This window comes from Lithobates pipiens, unplaced genomic scaffold, assembly GCF_037356315.1.
Source record: "Lithobates pipiens isolate NorthernLeopardFrog02 unplaced genomic scaffold, aLitPip1_a1.2 Scaffold_16, whole genome shotgun sequence".
In the NCBI taxonomy this organism is placed as follows: Eukaryota; Metazoa; Chordata; class Amphibia; order Anura; family Ranidae; genus Lithobates; species Lithobates pipiens.
In genome coordinates this window covers 369,260,041-369,273,110 of record NW_027507748.1, presented here as the reverse complement: position 1 = coordinate 369,273,110, position 13,070 = coordinate 369,260,041, and the positions used below count along the sequence as shown (strand labels likewise).

At 42.4% G+C, this 13,070-nt stretch overlaps 1 protein-coding gene across 1 annotated transcript in view; it reads right to left on the bottom strand.

The window, feature by feature from the left end:
• Positions 1–940: 940 nt before the first annotated feature.
• LOC143984157 (uncharacterized) overlaps positions 941–13,070 on the bottom strand; it is a 148,485-nt gene continuing 136,355 nt past the window's right edge. The window contains exon 7 of the mRNA XM_077484463.1: positions 941–1,164. Within this exon, the coding sequence (XP_077340589.1) occupies positions 941–1,164 (224 nt within the window). The remainder of the gene's footprint in view (positions 1,165–13,070) is intronic.

Sequence of the window (13,070 nt, the reverse complement as noted above, 5' to 3'; positions counted from 1 at the left end):
GAGGAATCACTGATTTCAACTTTGTTTTAGGCTGTACTTGTATATGATTGGATAATCTGTATGACACTTTCAAAGGGCGGTACTTTCTGAAAGCCCCCTTTAAATATTCACACCAAAGAATAAAGATTAGATTTGCTCAGAGAGATTTTGTTGTTTTGTGTCATTGTCTCAATGGGCTAATTTCCCAGGCCTGTGTGGGGATTGGACATCACATTTGAACAGACATCAAGGGGTTAAAAAACACCTCTAGACAATCTACATTCCCTTCACCTATCTTATATAGACCACTGTCAATGATTGTTTGCTGTGAAGGTTTGGTAGTGTGTGTTGTATGCATATTTATGATATTCTGTATGTCTTATTCTGTTTTCCTACAATTGTAAGTAGTTTGTATGTACAGCATTCTTATTTAGTAAAGCACATCAATATACTACAGGGGTTTCTTCTTTCTTGCTTTATTACAGTACCCTAAAAGATACGAAGCAAAACAGAGGCACATTGCAAGTTAGCAAAAATTGGAAATAAAAAGTATTTCAAATACTTGTTTTTTTTTGTGTTTTTACCTGCAGTTTTTTAAGTTGATGACACAACTTGAGTGAAGTCACCAACTCGGTTGTGCTTTCTAAAAGAGATATGTGGGTAGCTGGACAATCGAAACAAAATGACCTATTCTTTGTCAGGTAAACCGCTTCTATAAATGTATTTGTAATGTCAGAAAAGTGTAATGGAATTGGACCAATTGTATTCATTTGTTTTAGTTTTTAGGTCTACACATTGTTAAACTGATATTTTAAAATGTTTTAAATTATTTTTTTGCTGACCAAAATAAATAAGGAAAATGGGTACAAACCACTGTTTACCAAAATATTGCAATAAATTTGGAAAAATATAATAATATAAAAAAATTGTTATGAACTATGAAATAAAAAGTAAATAAAGCTTACTCGATTTTTTCCCCTTTTAATTTTTTTTCAGATCTTAGAAGTTTATCCAGCCATATAAACCGTCGTAGAGATTTGGGAAGTAGGTGTCTGCTGAGTCTTTTACATATTGTTGTAATGGCACTTGAGTTTGATTTAATGATGGCACACAGTGCATTTCCCAGTGCTTCACTCCCTGCACAGCTTAAAGGTGGTGGGGTCTTTTGCTGTACTTCTGCAACACCTTCAAAATAATAAATCAAATCACATTTACATTACAGATGTATGGTAATTTAATACAACGACTAAAATGCCAACTTATTTTGCTTTAAATTTCCATTAATTTCAATTATTTAGCAGTAATAACACTTTACGCATTTAGAGTATAAAAAATAATGTTTAAAGAGCATACTATTTATGACAAAACTGTACCCTATTATACCGCCCCAAAATTTCCAAAGACATCAGATAGATGGTATGTTTGTGTTGTTTACTATTTCAGGGAGGATTATGTCAGATCTTTTGCTCCTTGGATTGCTATTAAAATGTAATTGATTTATTATTATACCTTTTAACTCGTGTGGCACAGTAAATAGTGCTATTACTATATATAATATGCAAATATCAAAATCCATACCAAACGTAAAGTGCTATTAGAGCTAAACCAGTGACTAACTGGTATAAAATAAATATGTTTGTGGAAATTGTGTGGCAAGAGGTCCAGTCTAGATACAGCACCTCATCCCAAAATTTAATTACAAGAATAGCAAAAATTCCAGAAAAGGAAAAGGGGATTATCGCTGTGCTACAATTATGAAGAAAACTAAAAGTTTATACAGAGTTTATTAAGTTATAAAAAAAAGAGGTTATACATATACAAAAGAAAAAACAAATATACAAATACATAAAGGGAAAATATCAAAATAATATTGTTCTCTCCAATTTCCAGAAAGCACAAAGTTTGTAATATATTAGGCCAAGAAGATAATAGCCTTAGAGTGCTATCCGATCAGTCCTTCCCTACATGTTTCGCCATTATGGCAAAACATGTAGGGAAGGACTGATCGGATAGCACTCTAAGGCTATTATCTTCTTGGCCTAATATATTACAAACTTTGTGCTTTCTGGAAATTGGAGAGAACAATATTATTTTGATATTTTCCCTTTATGTATTTGTATATTTGTTTTTTCTTTTATATATGTATAACCTCTTATTTTATAACTTAATAAACTCTGTATAAACTTTTAGTATTCTTCATAATTGTAGCACCGCAATAATCCCCTTTTCCTTTTCTGGAATTTTTGCTATTCTGGTATAAAATAAAAAAACAAAACAAAAAAAAAATGACAATCAAAACTTACATCACCCAGCATTTAGAACTACAGTATACATTTAACTAATGTACAAATAATCAAATAATCATACTAATTATCACTAAAAAGAGTGCAAATTTAATATATGTATATCATTAAGTGCTGTGTCACATGTATTCATTATAATGTATAAAACATATTCTTTGATATTCACACAGAAACTGTCAAGTTTATTTCAACATGTTCAGCGTTTTTTTTAAGCACAAACTTTTTATATATATTTGAATACCTTTTAACTTGCACAGATGATGCAGGTGAGGTGTTTCTGCAATATGGCTGTGTGAATGAGTTTGAAAATCATGAAGAGGAATTTACAGCAGGTCACTAGCAAGGATCTATTTTGGTAGGGGAGTATTTATCACGGATTCACTTTGCATTTTGCCCAGTGAACATTGCCCAGTTAACCAACTAAAACCCCCAAATATTCTGAAATTCCTTCTAAATCACTGTAATCAACTGTGTTGCTGACTGGGCTATTATTCGAATGTTTAAAGTATAGTACAGTTCTTTCCGATGGTTCTTTCTCTACTTGTTAAAATCATTGGGTGAATGAAGTTAAATATGATTTTATTCATGTCCAGGCATTGGCTTTCCTCGTATACACAGTTTTAGCACTAAGAGGACTACATTTCCGGAGGAGTTCTCTGTGACATCAACGCCCATATCTGGATCACTACCAAATCTGGGCAGTGATGTTATGGGGAACCCCTTCCCCAAAACTTTCTGGGCTTATTAAATCATATCGGTGGTGGAAAATTTCCCCTTTGCTCAAACAGTGTTGAGAAAGCGAGACCCATGCTACCCCTTCTGCTGACCTGACAGTTCTGGAGGGATGCCAAAGGATACCTTTAGATATCAATGGAAACTTGAAAGGTAAATATTATAAATAAATATTACTACTTTTTCTTATCCGTTTGCAATAGTGAACTGGTTGGGGGTGCAAATGTGTGTTTTTAAGGTCATTAACCACTTGCTTACAGGGCACTTAAACACCTTCCTGCCCAGACCAATTTTCAGCTTTCGGTGCTCTCACAATTTGAATGACAATTACTCAGTCATGCAACACTGTACCCAAATGAATTTTTTGTCCTTTTTTTCCCACAAATAGAGCTTTCTTTTGGTGGTATTTGATCACCTCTGGGGTTTTTATTTTTTGCGCTATAAATGAAAAAAGACCGAAAATTTTGAAAAAAAACGCATATTTCTTTGTTTCTGTGACAGAATTATGCAAATTATTAATTTTTCTTCATAAATTTTGGTCACAATTTATACTGCTACATGTCTTTGGTAAAAATAACCCAAATTAGTGGATATTATTTGGTCTTTGTGAAAGTTAGAGAGTCTACAAGCTGTGGTGCGAATCGCACAAAATTGATCACATCTGATGTACTGGTGGCCTATCTCGCTTCTTGTGACCCGAACAAGCCAGGAAAGTACAAATACCCCCCAAATGACCCCTTTTTGGAAAGTAGACATTCCAAGGTATTTAGTAAGAGGTATAGTGAGCTTTTTGATGTTGTCATTTTTTTCCCACAATTCTTTGCAAAATTAAGATTTTTCATTTTTTTTTTTTCTCCACAAAATTGTCATTGTAATAGGTTATTTCTCTCACGTGGCATGTGTATACCACAAATGACACCCCCCAAAAAATTCTGCTACTCCTCCTGAGTATTACAATACCACATGTGTGGGACTTTTTCACAGCCTGGCCACATAGAGAGGCCCAACATGCAGGTAGCGCCATCATGTGTTCTAGGAACATAAGTTACACATCTAACTTGTTGACTATTTATTACACTTTTGAAGCACCAGGACAATGACACGTGACACTGATGACAGATGGCACTGATACGTGGCAATGATGACAGGTGGCACTGATGACAGATGGCACTAATATGTGGCACTGATGACAGATGGCACTAATATGTGGCACTGATGACGCGTGGCACTTATACGTGACACTGATGACACGTGGCACTAATACGTGGCACTGATGACACGTGGCACTGAAACGTGGCACCAATGACAGATGGCACTAATACGTGGCACTAATATGTGCCACCGATGACAGATGGCACTAATACATGGCACCGATGACGCGTGACACTGATGACAGATGGCACTGATAAGTGGCATTGATGACACGTGACACTGACAACAGATGGCACGTGACACTGACAGGTGGCACTGATGACAAATGGCACTGATACGTGGCACTGATGACAGATGGCACTATGTGGCACTGATGACACGTGGCACTGACGGCAGGTGGCACTGACGGCAGGTGGCACTGGGGGCAGGTGGCACTGGGGGCAGGTGGCACTGACGGCAGGTGGCACTGGGGTGGATGGCACTGGGGGCAGGTAGCACTGGGGTGGATGGCACTGGGGGCAGGTAGCACTGGGGTGGATGGCACTAGGGGCAGGTAGCACTGGGGTGGATGGCACTAGGGGCAGGTAGCACTGGGGTGGATGGCACTGGGGGCAGGTAGCACTGGGGTGGATGGCACTGGGGGCAGGTAGCACTGGGGTGGATGGCACTGGGGCAGATGGCACTGCTGGGGGGGATGGCACTGCTGGGGGCGGATGGCACTGCTGGGGGCGGATGGCACTGCTGGGGGCGGATGGCACTTTTTATTTCATTTTTTTAATTTATTTTTTTTCCACAATCAGAACGGCTGCCGCTGCAGCCGTTCATCTCTCCCCTCTCGCACTGTCTGTGCGAGGAAGGAGAGCGGCTCTGCGAGATGATCTCATATGTTTACATATGAGATCATCTCCCATTGGACACGCCGATCACGCTGTAAACGGCCGCTGTGATTGGCCGTTTACAGCGATCTGTGTTTGCCTGTCCCCGGGGGACACGGCGAACACAGAACTTCCGCGATGCGCGCCCGCGGCGGCGCGCATTGCGGAAGTAAACATCAGGCCGTCCAGGGACGACCGCCCGGACGAACGCGCCTGCTCTACGGCCGTCATTCGGCTATAGGGCGGGCGCGAGGAGGTTAAATAAAAACAAAAAATAAGAAGGTCTTGTGGTATCTGCTCTGGGGCTGTGGAGAGCTGAGAGTAAAGATTAAAGTGGTTGTTAAGCAGGGGCGGACTGACCATTCTGGCACTCGGTCACGGACCGAGGGCCCCATGCCACTAGGGGACCCCATCAGACTGGCCAGCCTCGGTAAATGCAGGGACAGTATGTAAAAATCTGTGTTTTTTTACATCTGTCCCTGAAATGTCCCATGCCGACATAATTTTGCTGTAAAAAAAAAGGAAGCTATAGATGCCTCGCCTCTGTACTGCTTCCTCAGCCAATGGAAACAGTGTACACGCCCCCTTCCTCTCCGCGGCTCATTTGATTTCAGAGCAGGAGACTGCCAACAGCTGGAGAAGGGGACACAACGTGCAGTGTGAGAAGGGCTGCAACCTGCTGGAAGGTAAGCTTGCTGAGATGAACTGAGTGTCAGTGGCTTAACCTAGTGAGCAGGAGGGAGGGTGGATGTGTTTTTCCTCTAGCAGGGCTCTGAAGCTGTTAGATCGATTTTCTATGTGAGAAGTGCCATGCTTCTGGAGGAAGGAACTTCCTCCCCCAATCTCTGCTACCCTGCCTACTCATTACCTGCCCACCAGTACACAGGCACAGTCCCCTCCTCTCCTGCATTACCACCTAAAGTGTCTGTGAGCTGCTGGGGCACTACAAGTCCCAGCATGCCTGGAGATGGTGGCAGCAGTGTGTTTTTTAGGCTGATTCGTTGGGTGAAAAGTGCTGGTGTCTATATATATATATATATATATATATATATATATATATATATATATGTGTGTGTACATATATGGGTGTGGTGTGTGTGTGTATATATATATATATATATATATATATATATATATATAGAACAAAAAGGGTATAAGATAGGCCCACAGTACCCCACTCAGCACCTATTTCAGCAGACCAAACATTCAGAAAAATAGTAAACAGATATAATAATGACCTATCAAATTAGCCTCGAGGGTCTATAGGGCAGCAGCCGTTAAAGTAGAAAAGTCATAAAGCAAATAGTACATGGATAAAAATCAGTTCATGTCCTTAAAATATCAGTATTAACACAGCGCTAAACAATAAACAAATTGAAGTCCCAAATAACAGCATAAAAATCCAAAAGGAGATTGTGCAGAAAGGGTGACAATGATGGTATAATCAACGCTGTGAGGTGATAATAATGTTCATCAAAAAGTGCTGTAACTACTCCATCCACCAGGATTGCACCAATATTTCACTGCGTGAAGTTCGTATCCCCTCAGGGGGTTAAACTCACCAGATATAAGAATAATAAGCGCCTTTAAGGGAATAATCCTGTTTTTATATACCGCAATGGCAGACGAACCCTGGTGGAGGACATTTGAATTGCGGTATATAAAAACGGGATTATTCCCTTAAAGGCGCTTATTATTCTTATATCTGGTGAGTTTAACCCCCTGAGGGGATACGAACTTCACGCAGTGAAATATTGGTGCAATCCTGGTGGATGGAGTAGTTACAGCACTTTTTGATGAACATTATTATCACCTCACAGCGTTGATTATACCATCATTGTCACCCTTTCTGCACAATCTCCTTTTGGATTTTTATGCTGTTATTTGGGACTTTAATTTGTTTATTGCTTAGCGCTGTGTTAATACTGATATTTTTAGGACATGAACTGATTTTTATCCATGTACTATTTGCTTTATATATACAGTATATATATATATATATATATATATATATATATATATATATATATATATTTTTTTTTTTTTTTTTATTATTATTAGAGCTGGGCGATTTTTCTAAAAAAAAAAAAAAATATCTGCGATAATAAAAAAAAAAAAAAAACACGGTTTGAATCAAGGTGTTGTTGTTTTTTTTTTGTTTTTGTTTTTCTTTTATGGACACTGCGCCGGTCCTGAGGAGCTGCGGGCAGGAGTTTTTAGGCGAGGCTACGGCTTTGGCTTAGTCCACGATGCTTTCTTACATTTTTTATTGATTTGACCTCTGAGCTCGATTCAAGATTTAAATCGATTTTTTTTCCCCCAGCCCTAAAATATATATATGTGTGTGTGTTTATGGTGTGTGTCTGTGTGTCTATGTGTATACTGTGTGTCTATCAGTGGCGGTGCGTCCATAAGGGGCGCTTGGGCGCTGCCCCCACTCTCCTGGCACCTCTCTATCACCATAGATAGATTCATGCATTGCATGAATCTATCTATGGTTGCCGCTGACACCCCCTATTCAGATACCCGTCTCCTTTTCGGGCACCTGAATTACAGCGGCGGGTGTGTTTTTGGGAAGCACCTGATTAGAGCCTTAGGCTCTAATAGGCGCCCACAAAGGTGAACAGCAGGCGTCATGCTGGGCGTTCACTGTTCACTCAGCTGTGTGTGTGTGTGTGTGTGTGTGTGTGTGTGTAATGCCGCGTACACATGAGCAGATTGTATGGCGTACTTAGTCCGTCATACAATCCGACGGACAATCCGGCGTACTTTCCACTGAACAGACTTGACCACACACGGATACACAAACAGTCCGTCGAAAGCTTGCGCGATGACGTGTACAGCAAGTACGACGGGACTAGAAATAGGAAGTCCAAGACACAGCAAAGCACCCTTCCGCCGTGTAAATCCTTTCTGGGCATGCGCCATTCATAGGCCGCGTACACACGCGCAGACTGTTCGCCCAACTTTGTCCGTCAAACAGTTTCGGCAAACAGTCCGCTCAAAATTAGCATGGACGGACATGGCCACACACGACGAACGAACAGTTTGCTGAAACCGTGCGCGATGACGTGAACGGCACGTACGACGGGACGAAAAATACGACGTCCTATACACTGCATTATAACTTTCGGCGTGAAAATCCTTTCTGAGCATGCGCGCAACTTTGTTTGACGAACAAGCCTACACACGAGCGGACTGTTCGCTGAAACAAGGTTTCAGCGGACAGTTTTACGGAATTTCCGAAAAACCTTGTTCGTCAAACTGTCCGCTGAAACTGTCCGCTGAAAGCCCACACATGAGCGGACTGTCCGCCCAAACACTGTTCAGCGGACAAAGTTGGGCGAACAGTCCGCCCGTGTGTACGCGGCCTTAGTCCGTCTAACTAGCATACTGACGACTGTATTGTCCGCTGAAACCAAAGTACGACGGACAGATTTTTGGAAAAACCGAAAATCTTAGTACTCCGGACTGCACGCTGAAGCCCACACACGAGCGGATTGTCCGCTGAAATGTGTTTCAACGGACTAAGTACGTCAAACAGTTCGACCGTGTGTACGCGGCATTAGAAAAGCAAAGGAATTCACTTTGCTAACACTGAACCGCCTCTCAGCCAATCAGGTGCTCGGGTCTGTTACCTGTCACCTGATTGGCTGAAGCGTCTGATTGGATGCCTGACAGAGGATGGAAGAAGACATCGAGGGGCGTGCAGGACACCGCCGCTGACCCGCTCCAAGACAGGTAAGTACGGGGCGATGCACATTAGCAGCAATTCATGGGCACAGTAGCAGCAATTGATTGGCACACTGGCAACATTTGATGGGGCACAGTAGCGGCAATTGATGGGCACGCTGGCAGCATTTGATGGGGCACAGTGGCTGCAATTGATGGGTTTTTTTTGTGTTTTTCAGTTTGTTTGTGCCCCCCTCCCCCTCATAAATTTTGAGCACCAGCCACCACTGGTGTCTATGTGTATATGTGTATATATGTATAATGTGCGTGTGTGTGTGTGTGTGTATATGTATACTGTATGTTTCATTTGTGCCTACTGCCACCAAACAGAAGTCGATCTAACAATCCTATGCCCCTGAAAAATCCACAGCCATTCGGAGGCAGCTGAATGGTGAACTGCTGAGCCCGGCCTCGGATCAGGCAGCAGGGCAGGTCTGGGTGCATGCCGTGATTTGGCACACATCAAGTATGGCTTTTATTCACACGCCCCACTGCCAGATCTGAGGCCAACCACAGCAGTTCACTATTTCGCTGGCTCTTAGCCCTTGTACACACGGTCGGAGAATCCGTCGGAATGTGTCCTATCGGACGGCGTTGTCGGATAATCCGACTGTGTGTGGTATGCATCGGACTGTTTCCATCGGAATATCCGTCGGACCAAATTTTCCAACTTGCTGGAAATATTTTCCGACAAACTGGTCCGATAGGACATAGTCCCATCATGTGTAGAGAATTCCTATCGGACAAAGTGCCACGCATGCACAGATCAAATTCCTACATCAAAGCTATTGGCTACTAGCCTGAACGTAGTCCCATCGTAACGAAATTACGTCATCACATTCTGAAAGATCTGATTTTTTGACAAATTTGTCCAACCGCGTGTATGCAACAGTTTCGGACAAGATCCGATGGACAAAATCCGACGGATTTGGTTGTCGGAATCTCCGACCGTGTGTACAAGGGCTAAGACTCACTTGCACGGTTCAGAGATGGAACAGTGGATTTTTTTTTCTAATTTAAAGGCCTTTAAATTAAGGTGCAAAGGTGTGTGTAAGGGGACACTGATAGAAGGTGACACACTGGGGGGGCTCTGCCATAAGTTAGGACTCTGTGGACTGCTGATGTGAGCCTGGCGTTTATCCTGACTGTACTTGTTGTTTTGTATGTTACTTACTCCTGGCATGGCGGCCACCTGTAAGCCTGGGGGCCCCATAATCTTCTATTGCCCGGGGGCCCCATGAGTTGTCAGTCCGCCCCTGTTGTTAAGCCATTACATTATAAACATACCATCCCCTTTGTAAAATAGCATTATGTGCCGCTGCGTCTGTGTTATATAAAAAAGATGCAGATTATACCATATATCAGAGCATCCCCCCGGCGCTCACATGACTCCTCGGCTCTCTCCTCTTCCCAGCTGACAGCTATAGCAGGCTGGGCCGAGAACTTCCTCTGACGTCAGCCGGGGAGGAGGAGAGGAGAGAGAGCCAAGGAGTAACGTGAGTGCCAGGAGACACTCTGATATAAGTATAATCTGCTTTTTTTTATATAACACAGGCACAGGGGCACATGATGTTTTTTTTACAGGGGGGTGTATGTTTATAGTGTAGTTATGGTAGCAGCAGGAGTGGAGGGCTGGGGAGTGGACAGAGCTGACAAGCAGGGAGTACAGGGGGGAGAGGATGGGGAGAGCAGAGAGGAGAGCTACGGATGAGGGAGGCACGTAAACTGACCACGGTTTCAGGGCTCAGCAGCCATGATAAGCCGTGGTCAGTTTACAGGGGTGAGGGCAGAACCAGGCAGGATCAGCCCGGTATTTTAGGTGATAGAAGGGGCCAAATGACACAGCACAAGCATTGTGCTGTTATGCATGGTTGAAGAGAACAGGATCTGTGTTGTTATTTTTTAGGGTAACAAACATTTTAATGCTACTTCTTCTTTGCTCTAACTTAAAGCTCCACTTTTGTTGAGAAAAAAACATTCCCCTCTGGGTGATCTATGTACATTGCAAGGATTTTAACAAACTTTATTGCAGATACCTAACTTTTGGTATTCTGAAGAAATCCCTGTTAATTCCTCTGTGCCCCTGGGCAAAGTGAGCTTAATGGGAGTGGTTTCATAATTATCAACCAGTTGCTGCAGAATGAAGGCTCTAATGAGGAAAATTGCAGAGTCTGCATCCCCCCTCTAGACGTTATTTCCTATTGGGAGTATCTTAGCAAAAATTTATTTTTTGTTGCAGGGGATACCAAAAATCTTAGTGTAGATTTCTGTAAAAAAACAGTGAGACAATCACACAGGCAGAAAATGATGTTTCTGGGGGGTGTTCTGTATACATTCAGTGTACAGAACACCTCCGTGTAGGCATATTGCATTGCATTTTGCATTTTACATAAAATTACAGAGCTGCAGATTGAAAAGGAAAGGTAATTTTTAATAACATTCCATTCCAATATAACTTTGCTCTCACAGACCTGTATCTTCTTCTTTAAGAGGCTCCTCTGTCCTCCAATCATTACCTGTATTAATGGCACCTGTTTGAACTTGTTATCAGTATAAAAGACACCTGTCCACAACCTCAAACAGTCACACTCCAAACTCCACTATGGTGAAGACCAAAGAGCTGTCGAAGGACACCAGAAAGTAAATTGTAGACCTGCACCAGGCTGGGAAGACTGAATCTGCAATAGGCAAGCAGCTTGGTGTGAAGAAATCAACTGTGGGAGCAATAATTAGAAAATGGAAGACATACAAGACCACTAATAATCTACCTCGACCCGGGGCTCCACGCAAGATCTCACCTCGTGGGGTCAAAATGATCACAAACGGTGAGCAAAAATCCCAAAACCACAGGGGGGGGGGCCTAGTGAATGACCTGCAGAGAGCTGGGACCAATGTAACAAAGGCTACCATAAGTAACACACTATGCCGCCAGGGACTCAGATCCTGCAGTGCCAGACGTGTCCCCCTGCTTAAGCCAGTACATGTCCAGGCCCATCTGAGGTTTGCTAAAGAGCATTTGAATGATCCAGAAGAGGATTGGGAGAATGACATATAATCAGATGAAACCAAAGTAGAACTGTTTGGTAGAAACACAATTCGTCATGTTTAGAGGAGAGAGAATGCTGAATTTCAACCAAAGAACACCATACCTACTGTGAAGCATGTGGGTGTCCACATCATGCTTTGGGGCTGTTTCTCTGCAAAAGAAACAGGACTACTGATCCATGTACATGAAAGAATGAATGGGGCCATGTATCGTGAGATTTTGAGTGCAAACCTCCTCCCATCAGCAAGGGCATTGAAGATGAAACGTGGCTGGGTCTTTCAGCATGACAATGATCCCAAACACACCGCCCGGGCAACAAAGGAGTGGCTTCATAAGAAGCATTTCAAGGTCCTGGAGTGGCATAGCCAGTCTCCAGATCTCAACCCCATAAAAAACCTTTGGAGGGAGTTGAAAGTCCATGTTGCCCAGCGACAGCCCCAAAATATCACTGCTCTAGAGGAGATCTGCATGGAAGAATGGGCCAACATACCAGCAACAGTGTGTGACAACCTTGTGAAGACTTACAGAAAACGTTTGACCTCTGTCATTGCCAACAAGGGATATATAACAAAGTATTGAGATGAACTTTGACAAAATACTTATTTTCCATCATAATTTGTAAATAAATTCTTTCAAAAATTAGACAATGTGATTTTCTGGATTTGTTTCCACATTTTGTCTCTCATAGTTGAGGTATACTTATGATGACAATTACAGGCCTCTCTTATCTTTTAAGTGGGAGAACTTGCACAATTGGTGACTGACTAAATACTTTTTTGCCCCACTATATATATTTTATTTTTTATTTTTTTATTTGCTACTTTTTTCACATGAAAGTGGAGTTACCCTTTAAATTTGTGATGCCATTGGCCAATATTTGAATTTAGCCTTTGTGGCAGCACGCAGGTAAAATCACCTGGTTGTATTCAGGATGGGAAATATGTGTGTCCTAGATTCAGGCTTTATGCAGACTTTTACAATTAGAGGGGAAGAGTTAATGAGCCCAGCTGAAGTAAGTGGGCTCATTAAGACCTCTACAAAAAACCCCAGCATGCATAGGGAGATGCTCCATCCTGGAACCAGTTTTGTGTGTATAGACTGGGGAGTCTGAGATCTGTTCTGTGCGGTGAGTTAACGCCTGTGTGGCAAACCCCTACAATAGAGACAGGGACTGGGGCAGCACAAGGCTGCACCCAGTTGTTAGACAGGGAGTCTACGTGTGTAGTTAGAGGTCAAGCTGACCAGGATTTA